The sequence below is a fragment of the Pleurodeles waltl genome, chromosome 4_1 (genome assembly GCF_031143425.1).
Source record: "Pleurodeles waltl isolate 20211129_DDA chromosome 4_1, aPleWal1.hap1.20221129, whole genome shotgun sequence".
Taxonomy (NCBI): Eukaryota; Metazoa; Chordata; class Amphibia; order Caudata; family Salamandridae; genus Pleurodeles; species Pleurodeles waltl.
Window position 1 is genome coordinate 657,366,415 of NC_090442.1, and position 27,541 is coordinate 657,393,955.

General features: G+C 42.9%; 1 protein-coding gene across 1 annotated transcript in view; it reads left to right on the forward strand.

The window, feature by feature from the left end:
- SRGAP1 (SLIT-ROBO Rho GTPase activating protein 1) overlaps positions 1-27,541 on the forward strand; it is a 413,075-nt gene that overhangs the window by 238,786 nt on the left and 146,748 nt on the right. Inside the window, exon 4 of the mRNA XM_069229120.1 lies at positions 9,991-10,053. Within this exon, the coding sequence (XP_069085221.1) occupies positions 9,991-10,053 (63 nt within the window). The remainder of the gene's footprint in view (positions 1-9,990; positions 10,054-27,541) is intronic.

A 27,541-nucleotide genomic window follows, 5' to 3' on the forward strand; every position in this document is an offset into this window, starting at 1 on the left:
CCAGCTCCTCTCTACACATCCCACATATCTAGTTGGGGGTCCTGCATTCGCATTCCATTATTTTTAGCATATGGTTTAGGCTCCCCCTAGGGTCACTATTGCCTATTTGGTATTGAACTGTTTTCTATCACTTTCTATGCCTATTTCTGACTACTAGTATACATATCTAGGGTGTCACCTCCTATTGGAGGGTTGCCTCTCTAGTACTTTTGGGTAATTGTGTCACTAAAATAAAGTACCTTTATTTTTGTAACACTAAGTGTTTTCTTTCATATGTGTAAGTGCTGTGTGACTACAATGGTATTGCATGAGCTTTGCATGTCTCCTAGATAAGCCTTGGCTGCTCATCCACAGCTACCCCTGGAGAGTCTGGCTTCTAGACACTGCCTACACTAATAGGGGATACCTGGACCTGGTATAAGGTGTAAGTACCTTAGGTACCCACCACACACCAGGCAGCTTCCTGCAGTGCTCCCTGCAGTGTGTTACAGATAGTGACCCCTGCAGTGTGACACAGATATTTCTCCCTGCACAGTGCGTCACTGATATTGCCCCCTGCGGGATGTATGTTACAGATCGTGTCCCCGCTGCAGAGTGTGTCGCAGATATTGCCCCCTGTGGGATGTGTATTACAGATAGTGCCCCTTCTGCAGAGTGTGTCACAGATAGTGCCCCCTGCAAGATGTATGTCACAGATAGTGCCCCCTGCAGTGTGTCACAGAAAGTGCCCCCTGCAGTGTGTCACAGAAAGTGCCCCATCCAGAGTGTGTCACAAATAGTACCCCCTGCAGAGTGCGTCATAGATAGTGTCCCCTGCAGGGTGTGCCACTGATAGTACTCTCCTGCGGAGTGTGTCACAGATAGTACCCCACTGCAGAGTGAGTCACAGATATTCATAGTCCTGAGGCTCAATGGGACCCCCCTGGACTCCAGGGGCGGGCAGGGCCTGTGTTATTCCCCTGACCTCAATGTGTTGCATCAAAGGGTTGGACAAGTAGTAGGACATTATTAATTTTGCCAGTTCTAAAGAGGAAAATCAAGAAAAAGCAAGTAAAGGTATTGAAGACCAAACGGTACCAGAGTTTGAAGATTTCTAAGTGAATCAAATCAAATAAGAGGTATAGATTCAGAAGGGAGCGATTAGTACTCGCAACCAGTTTACTTGGGTTAAAAGAGCAGACTATGGTCAGGGCCGAAATGTTTGCAAAACATTTCTGGCAAAAATGTTTAAACCAGCCTCAGATGGAAAGAGGCCTAGAATTGGGGCCATGAGGACCTTTCATTGTTGGGTGTTTGCAGTCATCCAGCTCTGTAAGCTGCCACCTTGCTTAAGCCGGCAGCCCAAAGCGGCAGTAATGGCCAGACCTGCCCTTAGTGTGGAAAATTCAGAGATGAAAGACTGCCAAGCATGAATAAGAGATCACACCAAATAGACAAAGAATTCAGTCTAGCCTTTATGAACAGCAGCTATGCTAGACTACTTGCTTTTGAAAGACATAAATATGGCTGCCATTCATGCACAATAAGCTTTCTGTGTGCCTGGGATTTGTAGTTCCTTTTCTTTTGTTTGGGTTCAAACTATGAGTGCCTGCACTAGGTTTGTGGGGAAGAGGCAGGACATGCTGTGATGCCAATTGTCTGTGCAACTCTGCTGCTTCTATCTAAACGTGAGGTCGCTTTTCAGATGAATTTAGCGGATGACTTTTCTGAGATATTGCACGACCCATGTGACTAGGATATTTGGGGAGAGAGGAGACCTGTCTCGAGGACGCACATGCCCTTGACAAAGAAAAGCAGGTAGAACCCAGCCAAACCCTACCTGCAGCCAGTTGATCACCTGTCCTTCCAACAGACCACCAAGGCATGATAGATGCCCCTGTAGGATTTGGTTTTCAGTAGACTGTTTGATCTCTGTGAGGGATTGTGGTGTTTGCTGTCTGGCGCACCTTGAAACCTTTTACAACACAAGGTCCAGGGGTATGGTCCGTCAATCAGCAAAGTTCGACCAGCAGAAAGGTTGAAAGGCCGTGGACAATGCAAACAATGTGTTCCCATGAACCTTAGCTTTGTGTTTGGAAAATTCAGGGGCAGCCGGACAATAGCCTCTGTTACTTCATTCTGGTTAAGTGTGTTGTCACTTTGGTATTCTATAATGTTTTTGGTGCACTGCGGGTGCTACATAGAAGAACATTTTTTTTTTGATGTGTCGCTTTTATGAATGCAGTTTTGAATATAGTCAAGAAAGTTATGTGTTTCTGCGGCCTCCTGTGAGTGTACACACAAGCACCGGCCCTGGGGTTTAGCTTATCCTCATAATTCACGGTCCACATGCACGATGGCGCATCTAACACTGTTGTGTCAAACTGGAAGAATAAAAGCTGCTGGTGTGAAATTGCAAATGATAGGGATACGCTCGAAATAGCCTCCTCAAAGCAATTACAAAATTAAATCTGCGGGGCGGCAATTAAAGATGTCTGTTATCCTGGCGCTGTATTGTCAGCAATGGTACACTGTTTTGTAATTATTACACGTTCCCATCAACCTCCAGTGCTGTGGTGTGCGATTGAAAGGCAGAAAAATTTTCAGAGGCTCATGCTCCTGTTTCATATTCATCTGTAGGACTAGAATGACCTTGGTGAACGAAAAAAATGAACAAAATGGTGACTGTCCAACATGTCCCCTTGTATTATCCAAACAGTCAAACTGGCATCCAAAGGAGCATCTATAACGTAGTTTGCTTGATCAGCTCAGTCCCATCTTGAGACCAAGTGAGCTCCAAATGGCAGAGCCAACTGGGACTTTGTGTATTAAGCCAATCGCATGTTGCATTGTGGGACTTGTGGTTCTTTTCTTTACCTTTTTGAATGGGGATCCACCTGTTACATAACACAACGTGCTATTGGTTAAAAGAAAGGACTGGCTCAGGGTGTCACATGAAAGTTATACCAATGTCGGTAGCCCGAGAACGGAATCGTACGCAAGTAATCTCAAGTCCCCAGAAGTTAAAAGGTAAAGAACAGCAAAGTCGTGCAATGAACCTGTGTAAAGGCCTGAAGCAGGCAAAATATATCCTGGAGATCTTTGACTGACAGATGATTGCCTGTGGGTACTGAATACAAGACTTGTTTAGTCTAGTTTAAGGCTGAGTTCGGGAATGAGTTTAGTTATGTATGCATGTGCTTCCAGCGGGGTAGCAAATGGGACGTTTTGTTCGATTCATTGACACACTTTGTAAACTGCCATGCAAACTAGCATGTGGGTTATTCTCGGGTGATTAGTAACAGATGGTGTGTGGTTCACAGTGACAGTTCCAGGAACTGTACCCCCCAAAATAGGTATTTCTCATAACCATATTGTACATTGGCATTTATCCGGCAAAATACCTGTAATGCAGGGTCAGCTCCTCCCTTCCAGGCCCAAGATGTTGTATATAGCATCATTAATTCAGCATCTGCTTTTATGCCTGAACAGGAGTTTTAGTATTGTCTAAGGAGGCAGTGTATGCTGCTGGTCCTGAAAAATGTTACTCACCTCTGCCCCACCTAAGTAACCCCCTCATCCCTCCTTGCTGCCCTTACTGATGTGCAAAGCAGGGGTTGATTGATACCAGGACGTAACACAGGCCCCTGCAGATCCTGCATTATAGGGTGGGTCCCAGACAGTGATGTAACAAAAGCCCCCGCAGCCCCTGCAGTGCAGTAGGGTCCCAAACCATCCGGGGGGGACCCAAACCATTCAAAGGGGGCCCACTAGACCAAGGTCAGTGACTATTTGTGAGATAAGCAAGATGCTGGGGCGGGCTCCTCATCACATTCTGCAGGGGGCCCATCATTTCACGTTATGCCACTGGTTGGTACTTGAGTAAGTACACAAGCTGTCTCTCATGGGTGCTGGTAATTGAAGTGATAGGTCACTGACACTGTTAAAGCTTTTGCTTAAACAAGGTGCCCTATGTAACAAGCATTTGCAATGAAATGGGTCTCGCTTTTGCTCGAGTTAGAGCAATTCGCGTTTTAAACTTCTAACTGGACTTTTTATGCCAAGTAAACTGAAAAGTAAAACAGTTACACATAAGCGAGCCGACACCACCATGAGCGCAAAGCAAACACACAAAAGGAAACAGAAGTCCACTCGCAGTGAAACTTATCGGCAAAAGTGCAATTATCCATTTAACTGCAAAAGTGCAATTATCCATGTAATCGGGTCGATGTCATGCAAAATGCTCGACTTCTGCCCAGCGAGATCGCGCTGTCTACGTAATAAATAGAAAAAATAGTGCAGAAACCATACGGAAAACATGGAACCTCATATGTTTTCAGTAGTTGCCGGTGCACTCCAAGCGGGCTAAACACCGGAAGAGGCATGACGTATGCATGCCTTCCACTAATGAAATCAAGCTAATTTTAAAAGGCAAGCCCACAAACCAACCAAACGGATGGGCGTGGTTAAAAGCCCACAGAGAGATGACACCAGGGACGGAGCGCTTTGTACTTGACCCTAAGAAGTAACTGTAATGCAAAGTATTTAGAGAAACATATGCAAAATGTCCTAACCAAAGCAGGAGGGAGCTAGTCCAGTGTCTTTAACTGATGTTCTCTGAATGGATTTTACAACAATGATTTTTTTCAAACTCGTGGGACAAATAGCTTGACAGGCATTATTTATAAAAGTAGATTTCTGAGTATTTATAAGGTCATTGCTTTAAGTGATGGATTAAAGTGATTTAAAAACGTGGATCTGTAAATGAAATTGGAGCCCAAAAGTGTGATTTCCGCGAGTTATCCTTAGGGCCTTATGTATGACACCAACAACATAAATCCTTTCACACGCTTTGCCTTTCCTTATGCAAAACTCGTGCAGTATCTTTTTCTTTAAAAACAATTTTATGTTTAGTGTTAACTGCTTTTATTTCATAATGGGTGTTTACTGGTACACTTTATAGAGTGTTCCTTAGCTTATATAATTTGACGTATTTGATGATGCTGGTGTGATAATTCAATGAGATGTAAAATGTGTCTGGCATACTGCTTTCTTTTTTTATTTTTGAGTACGTTCTAAAGTAAAAATACCTGCAGTGTGTATCAGTAGAACACCAAGCCCCACTACTAAAAGCAGATCAGGGGCTCTGATTGGATGCAAGAGTTTCACTAGCAAGTGAGTTCTGACTCCACTGAGGAGGATGTCGATTAGCAGTTTATTCCAAGGAGAATCTAGATACGGAGTTAAAGGATGATCTTGGAACTGCAAAGTAGATTCTTTGCGTCATATATTGGAAGTTATTGACATTCATGGATTTGTGTGTGATGGTGACACATTTAAAGGTGAAAGTGACTGAAATGGAAGCCAGTGTAAGCATATTAGTAGGGTGTGGTGCGAGTTCTTCTTTTGGTTTAGGTGATGACCATAAATATATTGTTCAGTTTATTACATTTGAGTGAGCAGTTTCACCTCTAGCAGCATATTGCAGCGGTTTAGCTTTATACTGACTGCTGTTTGGGTGGTCATGACTCAGAATAATGGGTCATTTTTTGTTTCTGAATATGGTGCTTTTCAGAGACATTGCTTTGATCCGTGTATTGATCAGAGCTAACTGCAATGCTTCCATATTGGCAGACAATACTAAAAGAAACCGTAACAGTTTAAAATTTTACATTTACCCAACAATTAAGATGGGATCAGGGAATGGGGATTGAGGAGCAGATCTTTCACATTCTTTCTGTGTTGGCTTAGCTCATTGACCAACCAAGGTGTTTCCTCCTTTAGTAACTGGTCGACGGTCGAAAGCCTACTTCCCTCAAAGGCAGTAAACTTTGTGATTCAAAAATGCCTGACTGGTAATTAGTCTAGTTCTGAAGCTAAGCCACTGACGCCCAAAAATCTCAGCAATATTGAAACTCTTTGAAATCGGTTTGCTTGCCTTATCTGAAATGCCAATATTGAGGTTCTCCTTCTACGACTTAAGTATGTTTGGTGGTGGTCTCTTAGACAAAACAGATGTGATTCTTGAATGCATTTAAACAACTATTAATTACTCTGGGTGCATTATTCCATCGGTTTTAGTTTGCCCCTTTCATTGCAGATAGGGAACAATTGTATGTAAATCATGTTTGGCCACATTCTAGAATGGTACAACTCAATCCAAACTCTTCAGTCTAAACTCTTAACCGATATCACTCTAAATGTGGGCACATGCTATAATAAACACGTGTTTCTGACTTGTTGGGCCTTATGTTAGAAAGCACTAACTTTGTACTCGGGATCCAATGGGAGCAATGCACTCTTAAATTTCTAACTGCCTCTACCAATCACCATGTTCAATTGGAACAGTCATTAAGATTTTGTGGTTCATATTACTATCAAATCATATATCTCTTGCTAAGAACTATTATTACCTTATGCATAATCATATCTAAAACTCATGTGTAGTATTATCTCGACATGAGAACCCTTCCTGTTTTGTCCCAGGCTCAAACCATCAAATGTGCTATGATGTGTGATCTAATGCTGGGGAGAGCCATGAAATACACTGCACTGCTTAGTATATTTTCTAAGGTGTTTTGAGTTTTTGCTATTGGGTGCAGTAATTCAGTGGTATTGACTCAATACATTATATCTACTACTTATGAGGACAACTACTGAAAGTAGATAATGAATAATTCATTCTAACCATGATCCTGATGATCCTTTTCGTAAAAGGCTCATGGAGTGTCACAACACTGAATTTTAATGCTTTGATTCTTTACATTAAAGTTAATAAAATACTTTGATCATGAGATGAGCATGCAGAATATGAAACTGTATTATACACAATGTCCAACCATAGATGCAGTTGAAGTAACAGACAAGATTTTGTTACATTTCTCTTAATCAAGATGCATTTTTATATACATCTAAATTGGATGCCTATTTCTTTAGTGAAACTGAACCAATGAATACCACTTTCCAGCAATGGAGAAATAATTTGGCAATTAATAAACTAGTTGAATATTAATATTTAAAAAATCATAATTGTCAGGAAGAAATGTAACCTTCGCTAGAACCTTGAGAGAGGAACAGTAGAATAGGTGTTGGCCATAATTTTTTTGAGGAGGCTCTCACACCATCTGTACAGTCGGATTTTAACTTCACATCATTATCTCAAAAATCAATCTACTGTTTCAGGGCTGATATTATGTGATAGGTAATTCAGAAGCCTTTCATTTACATTCTCAGTTATGGCTTGCGATGCAAAGGTCAACACTGCCATATCTATTGACAGCACATATAGGCACTGCTAATAAGATAAATAAGCCTGATTGAGTTTATTGGGAAGAGCCGTCTGCAAAATATGCAGAAATCCACCCCTCAATTTTAAATAGACTGGATCTTTGACATGATTGGTACATTTAATAGCTACAAAAGGTGGCATCTTAGAACTGGGTAAGAGTGAAGTGTTATGGTGATGCATCAGCAGCAGGCTTCTGCTGGAAGGAAGTAAAGGGGACAACAGTTCAGTGATGTCATTTGAGTTGTCATGAGTGATGTAATCAGTGATGCCATTTAATATGTCAAGAGTGATGTAATATTTAACTGATAAGCAGTGCGTGGCCGTGTTACACAAATTAGAGATAGCTCAGTAAACTACAACGGGTGAATGTCATTCGTTCTTTTGCAGTTAAACATTACTAAATTGGCCACATAACTGTAATGTCACTTTATCCTTTCTTTTATTTTCTGTGATTTTCTAGGACTTTTTAATGTAAGCTAAGATGTTATTACAATACCTAACATCACTACAACCTTTAGTTTTTTTTTTATCAGTACATTTATGAGTTTTAGCATGTAAGATAATATTTTATTATCATACCTAACTAGAGCATCAGTTTAACCCTTGAATTTATCAGTGAATTTCAGTTTTTTTAATCATATTTAGCTAACTCCCCCGCCCACCATGGCTTTTGGTCGTGCACAGGACGGTTTTGGAAACAAAGCGTGGAGTCCAGCCAGATTCTGCATCCAACCTACTAGGTGCGGACAACCACCCACTGCATATGGCCTTTGGCCAGCCCCTGTGAGCAAACAACTATGGTTGGTTAACCAGCACTGCACACAGGCTGATGCAGCTGGGGTAGCTGCTATGCCAAACCCACACTGATGGCCATCTCCCCCCCCCTGCAGCTCACAGCTTGTGGCCATGTGCAGCAATGCATAGGCCACATGGTCTGGCCTCCACCTAAGCTCTGCAGCCAACTTCACTGTGGGCGGCGAACCCCTACTGCACATAGGCAAAGTCTATCCACACTGTGGGGTTGGCTATAGGGTATGGTCTCCAGGCAGGCCCTGCAGTTCACCCTCCACCTTCCCACAGATGGTCAACGAATCCTGTAGTGGCATCCACATTTTTCTATGTGTTACACCCAGCCAATCAGATTGCTCAATATCACAGGACCAGTACAAATGCCACAGTACCAAAACGGCAGAGAGCCAATCAGACGGTCCTATACTTTTTCATTTTTGGTATTGCAGGACTCGTGCGGGACCAACTTTCCAGGTATACTTATTTTATAACATCTTTATGACAACCCCAAGTACCTCCTTAAATGCAAATTTGTAGATAATGGCTAAATGGATTTAACCAAGTCCCAAAACAGATTTCTGAGTAAAAGTCTAACTTTCTGTCAAGTTTGGTGTAATTACATTAAAACTTTGTTGCTGTATCAACAGCAAAAGATTACTGTTGGAATTAACATGGGAAATCAACAAGCGGTACTTTGTAATAAGTGTGTGTGTGTGTGTGTGTGTGTGTTTGTGCGCGCGTGTGTGTGTGTAAAGTTCAATGTGCTATTTATTAATTCTGTTGATAGTGGGGAGCACCCATACCTCACCAAATGCAAACCTGCATGTAAGGCTTATACCATGGCATGTTTTCATGTGAATTGGTTTAAAGAAAATGTAACCAAAACCAGAATGCAATGCTTTACATAATTACAGCAAAGTAAAATCACATTGAAGGGACCTTGTGACTATTAGAATAACATTTTCCCTGTGTACAGTGTTTTTCTCATGTTGAATGTGCTGTACAGTGTAAATGAATTGCAACTTGACCTTTGCACCGTAGTGATAAATGTGTGTTTGAGTACAGTTGCTCTAAATAGCATATGTTACTAGGCCATTCTATCCTATCAGCAGATCTAAGCCAAGAAAATCTATCCTCCTGAACATTCTGTTTTTCTTATCATTGCTCAGAATGTATTTTAAATCGTTAATCATCCAATAATAATGAGAAAACAATGGTGTCTTGGGTGCGCAGAATCAAGACTTTTCTGTATGAACCCAGTGGAAAAGTCTGCCTTAGGTGGGCATTTCTGTATGAATGGATTTAAATAAGGGTAAAAAACAGAGATCATCAGGTGAAAGGCCATGCAAGTAAGTTGTAGTTTTCAAGGTATCATTTTTTGAAATTACTTAAAGAAGTCAGAAACCTAAAAGAGGAGTAGACTTATTTTCCTGTGTTTGATTTTCTAGCTTTCTTTTTTGCATCAAGCTTTTTATGTTTTAAATTGTTTTTTATTTATATTTGTCAAGTAAACAAATGAGAGTGACAGTAAAGCCAACCAATGGTAAGCAATATGAAATAGGTATTTTCCAACCAGAATGGCTGTGCTGTGTGGTAGGAGGGAACTTAAAACAAATCCCTCTACTTGCTTCAATATTGTGGATAGTTGACGAACGCTGATGCTTGTGGAGTGGCCGCAAACAAAAAGCACTTTTTGCTTTTAATTTATTGAACATATGTAATTACCACAGGTAACGAAAACTAGCTCATTGGATGTTTCTGCAATGGGAATGATGTGAGATACAGTAAATTGAAATCAAAGCACACGGGTGACAACTCGTAGACCTATGTTTGTACTTTCTCAGTTATCTCTACAAAATGTTCTACTGCAGTATTGTTTGAAAAAGGGTTTTTTGATCCGGTGCTCATTGCCATGTATGTCTTTTTAATTACAGAGCAAGGAGCTTGCTTTCCAACTTCACGAGGATTTAATGAAAGTTCTTAATGAGCTTTACACGGTAAGCATACTTATCTACACTCTAATGCAAAAGCTTTTGGAGCAGAATCCGTTCTCGCTGTCAGCTAAGCTTCTCTGACAAAGGCCTTCGTTACATTGTGCACATGAAGAAAAATCCATATTTTTTTGGGGGGGGAGGATGAATGGACATTTTGGCTAGCTAATGAAAGAAGTTAAATGAAAATGTATATTTTTCATACACTGTGAGCAGGACTGCTACCTCAAGTGCATGTGTTTTGTAATACCTAGTGTGATCCATAATGGTGTATATTCTACAGTTTATATGTTGGAAGTACTGAATATTCAGCACCCTCACCTCCTCTCCCTCCCATCCCCCAAACATTCCAGACCAAATGTGTTGTGTTGTACATTATAGGCCATTGGTGGCCTAAACATTTGTTAATGCCCCTGAGAAAACCCCTCTGAAGTTGCAATCTCCCAACATCGTTTTCCCGCTTTGTCTGAAATACATGCCGCTAGTGTGCAAACCCATGCAATGCCAGAAGCAAATGGATCTGAGCGGGGCAGTGCTAGAGAAGCACACGTCTGTTGTGATGCTTGTTGGGCATGGTTGGAGAAGCCCCTCCCCTTCCAGTGCACCTGGTAATTGGGCGTGGCTGTCAGAGTGATTAAAGTGCTCACTCTCTTCCCGCACACCCCAGCACAGAGTTTACAGAATCTGGGAAGGCAGGGATTGCGGGATGGAGTGGGAGTGATTTCCGTCATTCAGTGTTCCCCAACAAATGGACGTTGTTTGGGCCTTAAACTCTAAAGCATTAGGCAGGGCCTGCTTTAGAGCGGTGCGTCATGGATTGTGGGGTGCTGACCTTCGGGGGGCACTGTGTTTAGCAATGACTTACAAACCTTGCGATTTAAAAGCACCTGCTGAAAAGTTCCTTGTTTGTCCAGCCTTCAGGAAACAATTAAAATGTCAAGATACCTCTTGTGATTAATGTTCCTGCTAGGGCGAGAGATGGGAGTTTTGTCTAGCAGCAACTTTGACTCATCATAAAGTAGTGTAGAGAGTTAATATGCCTGCTGCAAAGAACAGAACTATATTTTATGTGGATAGCTGAGCGGATTAGTAAAGCCAGCCTTTACAAGGGTTTTGGAGAGATGAGGTGCACATTTGCCTGGTGGTAGTTAGTGAATGCGAGGAGGTGGTCATGGGGTGCCAAAAAAGACTGTCGCACAGGGCGCCACCAGCACTAAAACCGGCCCTGGCATTCGGTATTAGCATTTGGGTTGGAAGCTAAATTGTGGATCAGCTAGTAATTCCTTTACCTGAAGCTGGCAATTATGGAAATCTAAAAGGTCGCATATAAGATGTGCAGAAGATAAAGTTTCTCATTGGCGTTTATGCATCATTTGTTCGTGGCTGCATTGACACAAACGTTTAATTTTTAAATTTCAAATGATTTATTTTTTATTCGAAATGAATGCTTTTGTTTTAAAAGACTGTTCATACGCTTCTTAACCTTCTATTTATGCCCCCAAGGAATGTAAACGCCAGCCACTTCGTGTAGTGTGGCTTGTTATCTGCAAACAAAATTAGGTTACTAAAAAAAGTTTACTTTGAATTTAATGTCTTTCCTTCAAATACCGTTATTAAACAAAGCCCTAGTTTGCTTCAGATTGTGTCAGCATAGTCTGTTGGGAAGTGACACAGAAATTCAGCTTCTTCGAATGCCTTCTGCTCCTGTTCTGTTGCAGAAGTTGTTTGATTTTCATAACGCTTCCAGACTGCATGTCCCTTAATAGTTTCTGCTGCCGTCTTACTTGCTGACAGCCAACCTTCACTCGATAGTGGAGAACTTGTCCAGCTGTGATAAGTGAGAGGCGCTCCTAGCAGCAGTCACGGACCGCGGGTCACCCAGGGGGCGGGGAGGCGCTCGCAGGGATCAGGGGGTATGGAAACACACATAACATTACATTTTTTTTATAAATAAACACTCAGAGCAGCGTCAGGATTGGCTAGGAGCGCCCAGCCAGGGCGCCGCAGGCAGACTGGGACCCTGTGCAGGCTCTCTCCACCCCAGCAACTGTGCTGCTGGGCTGGGGAAACCCTTCTGCGCATGTGTGTTTGACTGGCTGGAGACAGCCGGCCACATTTACATGTGCAGTAAGGAGGAGTGCTGAGCACTCCCCCTCATTGCTTATCACCACCATGACCCCGCTCCTTCCCCCAAAAACTATAATAAACATTGTTTATTATAGTTTTGGGGGAAAAGGTTGCCGCTGCTGGCGGGGGGCAACGTTCCTCCGCCCATATGGAGGAGCCGCCCCTGCTTAGCAGGTGACACAGCTTGGCACGTGGGGAGCCAAACCAGCCGAAACTGGCAGGAGGATTACACAGCTTTGCTTTTGATTTCCACATAGACCACTATGGCGGCTCAGTACTACTTGCTATGTCTGATACTTCTACCGTGGGCTACAGAGGATTGTGACACAACCTTGGCGCATGAATGTCTGAAATTACTCTTGTTGTGCCAGCCCAGCTCCCACTGGATGTGATGTACTTGTTAGGACATTAGTACAACCTCCCTTTGCTTGTCTTCATCACCTTCTGTCCCTTAGCTCATTAGAACTACTGTGACTAATTCAGTTAAATCAGGAATATAATTAGCTGGATGAATATATATATATATATATATATATATATATATATATATATATATATATATATATATATATATATATATATATATTCCTACATTTCTTGTGTTTCTGAACTGGACAAAGTAGGATACTAAATTAGAGGTAGGTATTACGGTCATTGCCACCTGAAATAAAGATACGTGGCACCGCTGTACAGGGTGGGGTTGCATCATGTCCCAGTACAGTCTTTCTAGCTTCTGTCTTCATTTGTGCACAAATCCCCACATTAAAGGCTCAAATGTTTTTCAGACTAAAATAATCTTGTCTCAACTCCATAGATCCTACTGTTATGTTCTATCTGATAGAGACAACTAGCCGCAGATTCCTTATCTTAGAATTCTTCCCAGGCATCAGACTGGATCTGGAAATTTCTGGATTTTTTTTCCTCAGCAGCACCTCTGTGCGTCGGTAGAGGGCGTCGAGAGACTCCGCAGCGACGTCGTCCCCGGACATGATGTCAGAGAAGTCCATATATTCTGTCCTCTGATGTGCTGATGTCAGTTTCTTCTTTTCCACACAGCAATGCAGATCCAGTGCCTCGAGTACCTGGGGCCCTTTTGGCCTTTTCTACCCGACGTCAGGTATTTTGTATTACTTTATACATGTGTATAAGTGTTCTGGGTTTAAGCCCTGTGGATCCTGTTCCCATCAGATGTCAGCCACGGATCCTCATTCTGTCTGTTTGTGGTGTCTGTGGTCTCATCATGATGCTACCGACTCCGACGCCTGCCATCGTTTGAAGCTGAAGTCTTTGAGGGAGCGTCGCATGAAGCTCCTTGCGGCACATGCAGACAAGTCCTCTTCACGCCAGCGTCACAGCCCATCTTTGTCGTCGTGGTCCCGGGAGCACTCCAGGAGTCGTTCTCGGATGTTCCGTCGACCTCGGTTGGAACCTCTGCGTCTCCAAGTAAGTCTTCCCAGGCGCCTGCACGCTCTTCAGTGTCTCCGCCTCTGCGTGCTCCTCCTGTGGAGTCTGCGCCATATCGACCCCTTCCGTTCTGCCATATCCCGGCGCCGGGGCAATTATGGACCAAATGCAACGTTATTATATGACTCTCCATTCTATCTTTGGTCCTTTCCCTTACTCTAGAGTGCCTTCGGGCCCTATGGAGGAGGTGAGTGTTTTGGCTGGGTCTTCGCCGGTGGTTTCCACCTTGGTGCCTGCTCACACTCTCGAATCTGATTCCAGAGTTGGATCGGCTTTGTGCGACCTCCGTCTCCTTCGCCTCATCCTCTTGTCCCGACACCCATCACAGCGCCGTTGGACCAGTCGACTCAGCTTGACGTGCCTAAATTGATATCTCTGGAGTCGGACGACGCTGCTTCTGAGGAAGCTTCCCCAACTCAACGTTGGTAGACGTTGCCACCGATGCCGGGAGCAGCGCCAGGGAATTTTCATGAGGCTTCTGTGCTGGGTCCACTTCTGAATCCTCTTGAATGTCCTCATACTCCCCTTATGGGGCCCATTCCAGGTTCATCCTCGGTTTGGGCACTTGATTTAGGAACTGCTAGTGGTCTAGACTCCTCCCCAGCATCTAGCCTGCTCTCATCCCCTGGAAGCCAGCACTGCATTTGCAGATGTTTTGAGGTGGGTGGCTGAGGTTTTAACTTTACATCTTTCTCTGGTGCAATTGTCTACTGATCCATTGTTATCTTTTGATCCTGAGCAATCCAACACCGCACCTGTTCTGCCTTTTTGTGAGGCTCTCTACGACATACTTCTAGGTGTCTGGAATTGGCCTGTCTCTGGTCCTTCTGTGGATCGTTCTATTTCACACAGGCATCTGCCGGCACAGGAAGACCCCTTGTGCCTTTGCCACCACCCTACTCCTCGGGGGTTTGTAATTCAAACTGTTTTCGGCATTCCTGCTCTGGAGCAGGTTCCACCTACTCCACCGCACAGGGTTTCTAAGCAGCTGGATGCTGCCGGTAGGTGTATTTTCACCTCTTCAAGTGCTGCTCTTCGTTCCACCAACACTGCCAGTGTGTTGGCCCGTTTTTCCCATGTTCTTTGGGACTCTGTGGAACGTTTACTACCATTGCTTTCTGACGATGTTCGTCCTGCTCTGACTTCTTTGATCAGAGATGGTCAACAGGCTGCTCGACTTGCAGTTCGATCCAGTATGGATTCTTCCAATTCCATTGGACGGATCATGGCTGCTTCTGTTACCATACATTGCAGGGCTTGCTGGGCTGCTTCCAACTTCTCCTCTTCGGTGTGAGATGCTCTACTTAATATGCCATTTGATGGTAAGTCACTTTTTGCCTGCATGCAGATTCTGCCTTCCTCTTCTAGCACATGTGCGCTTCTCTTGCGACTATATGTGAACTGTCAAGTTTGTCTCTGGTGTGGGTCCTGTTACATGCTCACCCCTTCTCTCTGGCTTGTTATAGCATTTGTTACGTTAGTTGGGTCACTTCAGACTTGTATTCTTGGTAGCGCTTTTGTTATCCACGTTTGCTCTTTTTGCTCTTCTGTTGGTGCGCACAGCGCTATTTCTATGCTGCTGCTCCAATCAGTGGAGCAGTGGTTCCTGGGCATATCTAGTGCCTCGGCTGGAGCAGCCTCCTCTGTACAGGGGGTTGATTCCACAGCTGTTGCAGTATGGGTCCACCATATTTATCACTATGTTTTCTTTGGGAGTTTCAACTCTTTCTTTCGCTTACATTTGATGGGACCTCGCCGTGATTAGTAGTGTCTCTACTTCTGAGGCGGGCAGAGTGCCCTCTTATCATTTGGCCAGCCTTGTGGTGGATCTTCTGCCTCCCCTTGGACTTTTTATACCACGGTTCGTGGTTTTCTTTCTGTTGTACATTCTGCCAACATTGCCTCTCCTTTGGTTTAACCTAGGCATTTTTCCTTTCATCCCTGTTGCTAAGAGATTTGGTTGGACATTCACTCTTTGAGCTTTTGGTAGTAGATACTATTTTGAGCATTTCTCTTGTTTTATTCACATGTGGGGATATGTTGTTGTACTCCTCCTGGAGCTAATTCTTGCCTACTTTTGGTAGGGTCATTCACCGCTGGTGTACCTTCTTATTCTTCTATCTTCTAGGAAGGTTTTGTTTCCCATTTTTCCAATAGGTTTTACATTTTACTGCTTTTCCTCTGCTACGGCCTCATATTGTGCTTGTTGCAAGTTCCACTCCTTGTATTTTAGAGTGTTCTTAGTTCTGTCGTAACCACTGTTTATCACATTTCTTCCAGGGCTCTTACGCCCTAGCTCAATGAGTGTGCCTTCTACCTTTAGAGGCACTGGCTTTCCCGGCCCAGGGGTTCCGTGCTTACCTAACATTTAAAAAAAAATAAAAGGAATTATTTTAATGTTGTACTGTACTGATACTGTACACTTCACTAGCGGGTACTTTCCTCTATTTCAAATTATTTTCTTGCCAACTCCTTTCTGCTCATTCCTGAGCTGGATCCTGCCCGTGCTGTTGTTCACGGGTTCTTGCTTTCTTTTTCCACATGATGTTGTGAGTTGTTTTATTGTACTCCCTCTTCTTGAGGCAGTGAGGTTCATCTTCTTGGCCTTTACAGAGGTATCCTTTCTCCTTGAATTTTATTCTTAACACCACTTCCTACTGTTCCCCCCGACTTGAATAGGAGGGGTATGGTGCTATTTCCAATACTGGCTTCTGCAAGATTTTACGACATGCTTGGTGCCCTTTTTGTCCCTCGCCTTCCTTGTTCATGGTGATGGCCTAAGGGTGTAATATCTTTTGTTTCCTGTTGTCGGTATTCCTTCCATTGTTTTGGACTTTGCCGACGATTAACAGTTTGGTGCTTCTAGGGATTCTTCCCTAGTGTTTCTTTTCTACTTGATCATTGAATATTATCATTGATTCTGTTGGATCCCTACCAGACGCTCTATCCTTCTGCCTCCGGGATGGTTCTGTGTTTTTTCTTACAGCTGGTATTGTCCACACCTTGCATGTTTCCTATCTTTCATCCTTGGCATGAGCCATGGTTATTTTTCAACATCTTCGGGACCTGGTCACAGACCCTCACTCTTTTCACACTTTTGTCTCTTCACGGGTTCCCGATTCCATGTTCTTCTGACCCTCATATTCCTTACAGGATGCCATGATTAGGTTACCTTGCAGTTTCAAGGAGCTCTATCTTAGTGGCTAGGTCCCCTGCCTTTGGTTCAGAAGGCTACCCCTCTACAGGGGTTCGAATCTTGTCAACACTCTTAAATATTAGCAGGCTCCTTCCATTATTATCTGTGCTTTCTGTTGCACAGTTCTTTGGCTGCCTTGGTAGGTGGTTAATAATTCTGCCTCCAGTTCCCCTGTCAGTTTGTTTTCCGGCATTCATTTTTGGTCTGAGTTCACACAGGAACATCTGCTCCTTATACCTTGTTGTTCCAGTTCTCCTTAAGAGCTCTCTCTCTTTCCCTTTCTACCATACCATACCTGGTGTATAATCTCTACACTTTGCACTTGCGCAAAGCCTTGCTGGTCATTCCCATTTTGTTCAACATTTGGGCCTGGAGCGGTTTCTTCTCTCCTTCTGAGCCTCCCATCTAGTCTATCTGTACTCTTTCAGTTTCTTCATTTGCTTCTCTAACTGGAGTACTCTCTCATTCTGCCTGTGAGATTGTTGTATGTCACAGTTATGCTAGTCTTTCTACTTTGCCTCTTTGCACGTTTTAGATCACGTGTGTGTGCGACTTTTCTGGTGCCCCTTACCAGGATTCCATTTTCATCATCCTGCTGTTTTTTTCACAGTGTTCACTCCCCTTTTGAGGTGATTGCTGCCTAGTCTCTGTTGGAGGCTTTTCCTTACCAGCCATGACTAGCTTTTCCCCAGTAGATATGCAGTTCATTTTCTCGCATGAGTCACTTTTGTTTTTCTCTCGCCACTCTGTCTTGAGCCTGGTTATTCCTCTGTGTTACCGGGTTGCTCTTTGCTAGAGTAGTGTGGTCCATTCGCGTCCCTCCGCCAGGGGTTGGGATTGCTTAAGTATCTGATTCTAAGATAAGGAATCTGTGGCTGCTTGTCTCTATCAGATGGGCAAGTTACTTACCTTCAGTAACGCCTTATCTGGTAGAGACACATACTAGCCGCAGATTCCTTATCGAATCACTCATCCTCCCCGCTTGTGAACTGTGTACTATCCAGTCTTGCCTAGGGTGGTTTGGGTGTTTTGTAGTTCTGCTACGTCTCAAGACATATCTTTTCATTACTAGTTGACATATACACTATTGCACTGTTTTTTTAATTCCATTGCTAGTTTCTCTGTGGCTCCGTGTTGTTCTGCAGCTTCAAGTCACTGAAGAAACTTACGTCAGTGAGTCAGAGGAAGGAATATATGGACTCCGCTCCCATCATGTCCGGGGACGACGTTGCTGCGGAGTTGCTCTATGCCCTCTACTGACACGCAAAGGTACTGCTGAAGAAAACAATTCCGGATCCAGTCTGACGCCTGGGGAGAATTCTAAGATAAGGAATATGTGGCTAGTCTGTGTCTCTACCAGATAATAAGGCATTATCAAAGATAAGTAACTTGTCCTTTGAGTAGCTGCAACTAGTCCTCTGTTGTTTTTAGGCTGGAACATGTGTAGTAGGCTTTTCAAATTCCGTTCAGAGTTTCCTATGTTAAATTTGAAAATAATAAAATAAAACCTGTTGTTAATAACAATTGAAAATATTGAATTCAATGCTCAATTCTGAAATACCTTAATAGCTGTGCTTGCTTTTCCTTCAGTATTTCTCTTTTACTTTTTTAAGCATTGATTTACATGCAAGCATTGGCAAAGCCAATAGCTTAGCACTCACTTTATAAAGGCATGGCTTTGTCAATGCTTGTTTTAAAATTGATTGAAACACTGATGCTGAAATGATTTTCTACCCTGTGTGACTGAGCTTTGGCTGTGATGGACAGGAGGAACCGCTATCACATATATTTGTTTATGAACACAAAGAGCTATGTCCATGAGGGAGAGGGAAAGCCAGCCCCCTCTGCACATGTTGTGTCAGAGACATTTGCTAGTGCATTTCTGCTAGGAGAACAAGCCATGGTCTGCATTTATGTGAAAACACATTTATTCTGAAATGTTCAGTTAACAAAACAGTTCATTTTTTGTTCCTCTGTCTTTCATGTTCGTACGAAGAGAAGAGACTATAAGAAGAGTTAGAATGAGCAAAGGGTTTCTCTATCTTTTTTGAAGATATGTTCGTCTGGTTTTGACATGTATTTACCAGAAAAAGTATTATATGGTTCTGGCTTTGGCCGAATAGATAATTAGTTATTTGGTATTCAGCGGAAAGCTACAAATATTAATCAGTACTAGCCAAAGATGGAGATCATGTGAGAATCCCATCCTTCTTTGTGTCTCTATGAAGGTGTTGGGAGCTTGATTACCTCTCCACAGAAGTAAGGGGAAGGCAGGGAAAGGAGAAGAGAAAACACTGGCACACTTCCGGGGGTGCCGTGTTGTCAGGAAAACTCAGCATGGGCCTGAGGTGCTGCTGTGACCTCAGGTGGTCTGAATATGCAAAGTTGTTCCCAACAGGTGAGTGAACAAGAAATACTAAACAGGAGTTAATAGAGAAGAGATACCCACAGTCAGGAAGAGTAGCTTCCCCAGGGCAGTCTTGGTGGTAATGAGGCCAGGTGTCCGGGTACCAGCATTGCCCCCCTCACCGGACGCCAAGGAGCGGGCAACACCAGTGCAGCTGATGAGCAGCAGGATGAACAACATATCAAAAACAAATGTGATAGGAGAGGACACACGGTTGAGTGTATGAACTGAGCAAAAGCAGAAGCAGAAAGCCAATACAACCACAAAATGTTTCCAGGCAAAGCAACGAGTGCAGTACAGTTAAGCTCTGATTCTACTACAATTGACCTTGATGTGAACCTCTGACCCAGGAAGATGCCACCCCCACATCAGTTAAGTGGTCAAGAGCTTCTAAGGTTCCACTGCCCAGTATAACACAGTCTGAGAGTGAAAGAAGGAGTGATCTGATTCTGTAGTGATTGCAGACCACAGGCATTATAATGTGCATATGGCCCTGTGACACCTTTTGCACTTTCTCCTGTCTTGAAATCCTTACACCCTACATTACTCTATGGTGATAAACTATCTGTGATTTGTTAACTAATACTTTCAAAATTATTTTTACCCTTTTCTAGCTGTAGTAGCTAGTTAGTTTTGTCTGTTATTGATCACTGCTTTTTAACCACCTGAAGGTTTGTGTTGCATATAGTTTGTATAATTGTATAGTATGTATACAAAATGCACTGTCTAAACACCTTTGTTGAAGGCGGCATGATTTCACATCCTTTGGCATTTTAGTTACAAGTGTGTGTGAAGTACCTACTGCTTCACTATGAGTTTAGTGACATGTTATTGCTGAGATTTATTATACCTTCAGCAATTCCTAATGTAAATGAACCATAATGTAGATTTTCCTAGTTTATGACGGAAAGTCTTTATTTTATTAAAGACACGGAGGCGAGTATTATGCGTTTCTTCTCTTGCTTTAATAAATGAGCAGCAGTCAAGAAACTACAAATCCCATAAGGCTTAACACAGATAGTCAATGGGATTAAAAACATACTACACAAACATATATGAACCAATGGGAATAGTGCCATGCCATTGTGATGTCACTTGACTGCAAGCAGCCCTCTTTTCTTACGAATAAAGTCAATTAGTGATGAATAACGGGAATAATAAACAAAGAATAAACAATGCCATAAGAAATGCAAACACATCAGAACAAAAGTCTAAAATCCTGCAAAGGAAAGAATGTTCCGGCAACACAGGAGGAGACGATCCAATACTTGAAATAAGCGAATCATTCGGATGGTGCGAAGAGGTCCAACTAGGACGCTGGTTGAGTGGTCGAGACCGGTGCTGGAAGAAAGGGAGGGAGAAATAAAGTTATACTAGAGGTGGGATAATACTCGCCTGCGTGTCTTTAAGAAAATTAAGACTTTCCGTCATAAACTAGGAAAATCTACATTTTATGACAAGATCGGAGGCTCCTATTATGCATGTTTAAAGCCTATTGATTATATTCAAAGAAACATTGTCAACAGGTTTGCAATAAAAAACTTTAAAAGTATGATCATTAGACCAGTCTGCAGATTTTAGAATATCCTCCAAACGAGAGCCTGCCCAGAAGGCTTTGGAAGCCATCGCCCCTCTGGAAGAAGGAGCTCCAAATCTGGAAATGTCAATACCCGCTAAGGACATAATCCATCTCACCCAACGAGCTAAAGTAGCAGACGAAACAGGGTTGTAGGGTTTCCTGAAAGAGATAAGAAGCCGGGAGGAGTATGTTCTCAAATCTGCAGTCCTTTGTTCATAAACCTTGAGACACTGACCTACACATAATTTTGGATGTTGTGGAAAATAAGGGTAAAAAACTGAAGATAAATTAGTCTTGGTACGTCGTACAACTGAAAACAACACTCCAGAAGGAGTGTACTGACGATTGGATACGTCCAAAGCTTTAACATCTGATAAGCGTTTAATAGAAATCAAACATAACAACATTGTTAATTTGGCTGATAACAGTTTTAATGACAACATTGTATTATCTGGCAAAGAAATCAAATATTTTAAAACAATATTGACGTCCCACAACTGATTATACTTTGGTAGAGGAGGTTTGGACAGTTTTACTCCCTTTAGTAATCGGCATACCAACGGATGTTCGCCTACCGGTTTCCCATTGACATGGATATGGTTGGAAGAAATAGCAGATCTATAAAGATTGATAGTACGCAATGCTTTGCCTTTACTGGCTTCTGCAGCCCAAAAATTAACGACAAAAATTACATCTGCTGAAAAGGGATTAATTTGTTTTCCCAAACACCAGCAGTCCCATAAAGACCAGGCTGCCTTATAGGCTTTTTTGGTGCCTGGGGCCCAGGACTTTGAGATATCTTGGGAAGCCTCTGCCGAAATGACAGGGGAAGATTAGGAATACCTGAGATCTTCCAAGCGGATAGAGTGAGGATATTGTCCACAATAAGAGGATGAGAATATTGAAGAGGGTCTAGTAGTAGATCTGGGAAGGACAGAATTAGTAAGGGAAAATCTATCGACATTTCCAACAGAGTGGGAAACCAAACTTGGGATTGCCAAAATGGGACTATGAGAATGAGAGAGGCATGTTGACGTCTGGCGTGTGCCAGGACCCTGTTGATCATTATAAAAGTGGGAAAGGCGTAGTTGAGGGAATGAGACCAATTTTGTAAGAAAGCATCTGATGCTAAGGCTAAGGGATCTGGACGCCAGCTGTAAAACTGAGGAAGCTGTGTGTTCAGTCGAGATGTGAACAGGTCTATGGAGAACGGGCCCCATAAAGATTGAATGCTGTGGAAAACAGTAGGATGAAGTCTCCAATCGCTGGAGTCTCGAAGGTGACGAGAATGCCAATCTGCCACAGTGTTGAGAACTCCTGGAAGGTACTCTGCATGAACCGAAAGATGGTTTGAAAGGCAGAACTCCCAAAAACTCTTGGCTAGATCCGCTAGAGGCTTGGACTTTGTACCCCCGAGATGGTTTATGTATCTGACTCCAGAGATATTGTCCATCCTGAGAAGGATTGCACAATGCACTTTGTGTTTTGCTAGGCTTCTGATTGCAAAGGAGCCGGCAAGCATCTCTAAACAATTGATGTGCAATTTGGACTCCTCGGTTGACCATTTACCTCCAGTCAAGATGGGACCACAGCGGGCCCCCCAACCTAGATGACTTGCATCGGATTCTAACACAAGATCTGGGGCTGATGGAAAAATACTTTTCCCGTTCCACGCATCTAAATGGTCTATCCACCATTGAAGCTCTGTGCGTGACTCTACGTCTAAAGGAACGAGATCGGAATACGATAGCCCCTTCCTCAAGTGTTGAATCTTCAGCCTTTTAAGTGAGCGATAATGAAGGGGACCTGGAAAGATTGCCTGGAAAGAAGAGGAGAGAAGGCCTACTATTCGGGCTAAAGTTCGGAGAGAAATGAGAGAACTGCGAAGAATTTGTATAATTTCTGATTTTATGGATTTGATCTTTGACGAAGGCAGAAGAAGGGTAGCCGAAAGAGAATTGATCTGGAATCCCAAGAATTCTATGATTTGAGAGGGTGTTAGGAGAGATTTTTCTCTGTTATTATGAAACCCAAGTCTTCTAAAAGAGAGCAAGTCGTCTGTAAGTGAACTAGCAGAGTTTGAGAAGACTGATTTAAAATGAGGATGTCGTCTAGGTAAATTAATAGCCTTATCTCTTGAGCTCTTAGGAAAGCTACTACAGGCTTCATGAGTTTGGTGAAACACCATGGGGCAGACGATAGACCGAAGGGCAGAGAGGTAAAGTGATACATTTGACCCAACCATTGGACTTGAAGAAATTTTCTGAATTCCGGATGAACAGGAACCACTAAATAAGCTTCCTGTAAATCCAGTCTGACCATCCAGTCGTTCTGAAGAAGAATATCTCTGAGATGGAGAATTGTCTCCATTTTGAAATGCCGGTATACCACGAACCGGTTGAAATGTTTCAGATTGAGGACTGGGCGCATCTTTTTGTTCTTCTTTTGAACCAGAAAAATTGGGCTGATAAATCCCAACGGATGAGGCTGAGTGGTTGAAACTGCCTGTTTCTGTAACAGAGTGTTTACCTCGAGGGATATGAGATGAACCATTTCTGTGGAAAAAAAGAGGAGGAGGTTGGAAAAAAGTTTGCACCGGAGTATAATAAAGCTCTATTTTATAACCTTGCACCATGTCTAACACCCAAACATCTGCGGTAATTGTAAAACATTTGACAGAAAATGGAAGATACGACCTCCTGTTGGGAAAAAACCAACATGAGGGCCTACCTGTTGGATTGGAGACCCTGGAATGTCTGTCGGACCTGGAGCGATAACCTCTGCCACGTTGGGGGTAGAAATGTGGTCTGAAGTCCTGTTGGTAGGAACTGTGGTAACCTCTGGAGCCTTGATTAGCGAATCCGCAGCCGGTAAAGCGACCCCTGCCTCTACCGGCCCTGGCAAAAACACATTGGTGAAACATCTTCCTCATGGACTGTTGAGCTTTGTCCAACATGGTGAATGTAGCCACGTATTTGCTGAGGTCTTTTATGAAGAAATCTAAAAAAAGTTGTCCATCTGTTTGGATGTGAGGTTGTACGGTCGCCAAATTGATTAGTTTGGGGTCCAATTTAATAAGAAGTCCTTTACGCCGCTCATGAGTAAGAGAGGAATTTGCATTCCCCAGTAGACAGAAGCAACGTTGAACCCATAACGATAATTCTTCTGGATCTAAAAAGGTACCTTCTAGTCTGTCCGACTCAACCAGATCAAATATCCTAATAAGCGGACCTGTAACATCCAAAAGTTTGTCCTGACAGTAGGACCACGCTTTGTCCACTCCTTTGCGAGGATCTTTACCCTGCTTAGTAAAGAAAGTCAACATTTGTTGGTCAATAGAAGGGGTAATGGTAGCCTTGTTCGGAAGTACAGGACGAGGGCAATCTGACTTCAGCTTGGATCTAGTTTGCTTGCCTGTCTAGAGGTGAAAACTATTTTTGCGCCACATAGCGACCCACATGGTCAGCTGGGAACCATTCCGTAGAATTAGGGTGATGAATTTGAGAGGGGTCAAACATGGGAAAACCTTCCGAATCAAATAGAGAGGGAACAGCTGAGGAGGAGGAATGGAAAAAGTATCATTATCATCCTTGTCAGATATATAAGAATCTGAATCCACATCAGGCATGTCCTCATCTGTATCTTGGATGGCGGAAGTAGGAACAGGAAGAACATTACGTTCTTTAAATTTACGTTTTAGAGAAGATTTTGTCGCCATATTATTATACTCCTTGGCAGGAGCCTTGTGAGGAACCGTGTCATCTGGCATGTGTGAGATAGACTCACTCTCCTTTTGCTTCCCCACACCTGGCTTTGCTGGTGGACGTTTACTGCATTCCCCCACAGTCTGGGCCGAAGATTTGGATAATAAATTGGAAAAATTGGTTTCTAGATTTTTTGATAATTTTTGTATAGAGGACGAAACTGCCTGATGGACAGAACTCCTAATGAAATTACAGAGTTCATGTCTTATGTCTTCTAAATCAGTAGAAACACCCTGTTCCATTGTGGAAGTGCCAGGCTCCATGATAGGAAAAAATAAATAAAAATAAATAAATAAATACTGGAATTAGAATCAAACTAAAGAAAACTGTAGTAAAGGGGAAAAAATGAAGCTGAGGTAATGGTTTTGTAGAAAAAACCTTGCCAGGAAAACACCAGGTTAATAAAATAATAAAGTTGGATAAATGTCCAAAACCTCTTACTTGGATAGAGGTTAAATCAATAAATATAGTGTTGTGACAACAAAACGTTGGTGCCAGACGGGAGACAAAGTGAAGAATGTGCGCTCTCCTAAACTGCTTCCTCGCCTCAGGAGCAATCCGAATGACGGTTGCTTCTCGAGGTGAAAGAATGCCAGGAATGCTGACGCACGCGCGATGTGTGCAGAAATGTAAACAAAGCCGAAGCGCCCGGCCAGAACAGCACGAACGCTGCCCTGAACGCGCGCTCTCCCGAACTGCTTCCTCGCCTCAGGAGCAATCCGAATCGAAAGAATGTCAGGAATGCGGGCACGCGCGCGACTCGTGCAGAAATGTGAACAAGCCGAAGCGTTCAGCTCAGAACATCACAAACGCTGTTATGAACGAACGCAATAAATAAGGGATAAATAAAGTACACAGAATGCGGCAACCTGCCGGCAACATGCAAAGTTTGACAGCGGTAGAAAAAAATACATAAGAAAACACAATGAATTAATTAATTAAGCAACTAAAGACATGAGGAAAAGAAAAGGCGACTTATCTTGACTGCAGCAGCAAAAAAAAAGAGGGGTGCTTGCAGTCAAGTGACATCGCAATGGCATGGCACTATTCCTATTGGTTCATATATGTTTGTGTACTACGTTTTTAATACCATTGGCTATCTGTGTTAAGCCTTATGGGATTTGTAGTTTCTTGACTGCTGCTCATTTATTAAAGCAAGAGAAGAAACGCATAATAGGAGCCTCCAGTCTTGTCATAAAATTATATACAATTAGTTAATACAAAAGTCCTTGTTCAAAGTACATTACATTGGCAATTGTGTCAGGCCATTGTGGAGTTGTCTATGAGTAGTAATGCTCTGAGCAAAGTTCACCTCCATGAGCAAACTCTAGCATCCATATGATTTAGATTGCTTACAGATCCAGATTATTTTTCTAGAGCAATTACAAATAGATGCCATTCGACCCAGTTGTATCATATGGGGTTTAGACACTGGACTACAAATGACCAATAACTAAACGAAGATACCCAATAAAACTGAAAAGTAGTTAGATACAAGAGCATCCCTATCGTACTGAAAAGCATTTGCCTTTTTACCATAGCAGTATAGTTGACATCCAAAGAACCCTATGCCAGCAATTGCAACTTACCACATGCAGCTGGTCAATTAGACTCTCCCAGGGTCTTCAGTTTTTCATTAATTTTAACATTTGCGGCTCGTGGGGGTGCGGAAGGGGCGGTGCATCGCATAGGGGAGGGGGCAAGGGGGGAAATAAACATTAAATTAAGTAAATTGAAAAAAACACTTACCTTCTCTTCCACCGCTCCACTCCTCTGCTGGCTGCAGGCACAGGCTCCCAGCCTGCCCTGCGGCCAATCCTGATGCTGCTCAGATCAGCTTTAGGATTGGTTGGGAGCCTGCGCAGGCTCTCTCCAGCCCGGTAACTGTGTTACTGGGCTGAAGAGAGTCAACTGCTCATGTGTGTTTGGCCGGCCAGAGACGGCCAGCCAAACACACGTGCGCTCTGAGGGGAGTGCACAGTGCACTCCCCTCACTGCTCATCACCCCCAAACAAAGTTTATTATCCTTTTGTTGTGAAAGGTTTTGCAGCTTCTGCTGCTGGCGGGGTTGAGGGGCAATGCTCGTCTCCCCTAACGGAGGAGCCACCCCAGAATTTTTATTATATTCCATCTCCATTTACCACTTCTAATATTGGTGTTTTTAACGGATGTTTATTGCTAATATGTTAATGACTTTAACATTTCCCGATTAAGACTTTATACATTTCTGTATTGTCTAACCCCAATTAATGTATCTACAACCAACATTACCGCTGTCACATTCATGTTTTGTGTTTTAAGTGAGCTAACAAGCATAGACGTGAAAAGGAAAGCCCAGAGACCCTGCTTGAGTAATTATTTCTTTTTATTTATGTTTTTGCCTCAGGACATCCTTTGAAATTGTAAGTGTCCCTTTTTTGTGGAATGCAAACCACTCTCCTTTGATAATTACTACAAAATGCGTTTTCTTTGTGTTTGCACCACAGGTTTTTGAGCCCACAAAAAACACATAAACCAGCTGGCTTTTGCTTTTCCACCTGCTCTAATTTTGTTGAGATATACTTTCTGCAAGGCTTCTCTTTAAGTTGACACTGCTGTTGTTATTATAATACCATTATGGTTTCTTAGAGAAATTGAAAAGCTTCAGCAAGCGGCATCTGAAAAGCACTGTCTGACGAAGCCTAACATGGTCGCATTTTCCAGCCCATTGTTGAGCGAACTTCTTTTGTTTGTGAACCGCCTTTGCTTGTCTGCACTCTGCTACTAATCACACTATGCATTATTCCTGAAGTTCTTCAGCCTCTTTTGCACAATCTCATAGCAAAACGAGTTACAAATATGTGGGGTGGGTCTGCTTTATCAGCTGTGATGTAGCTCACTCCAAACACAGCTCATGGATTCAACTTTCCAGGCCACAAGAGGCACAGGAAGCCATTTTAGATTTGCTAGCTTGGGAC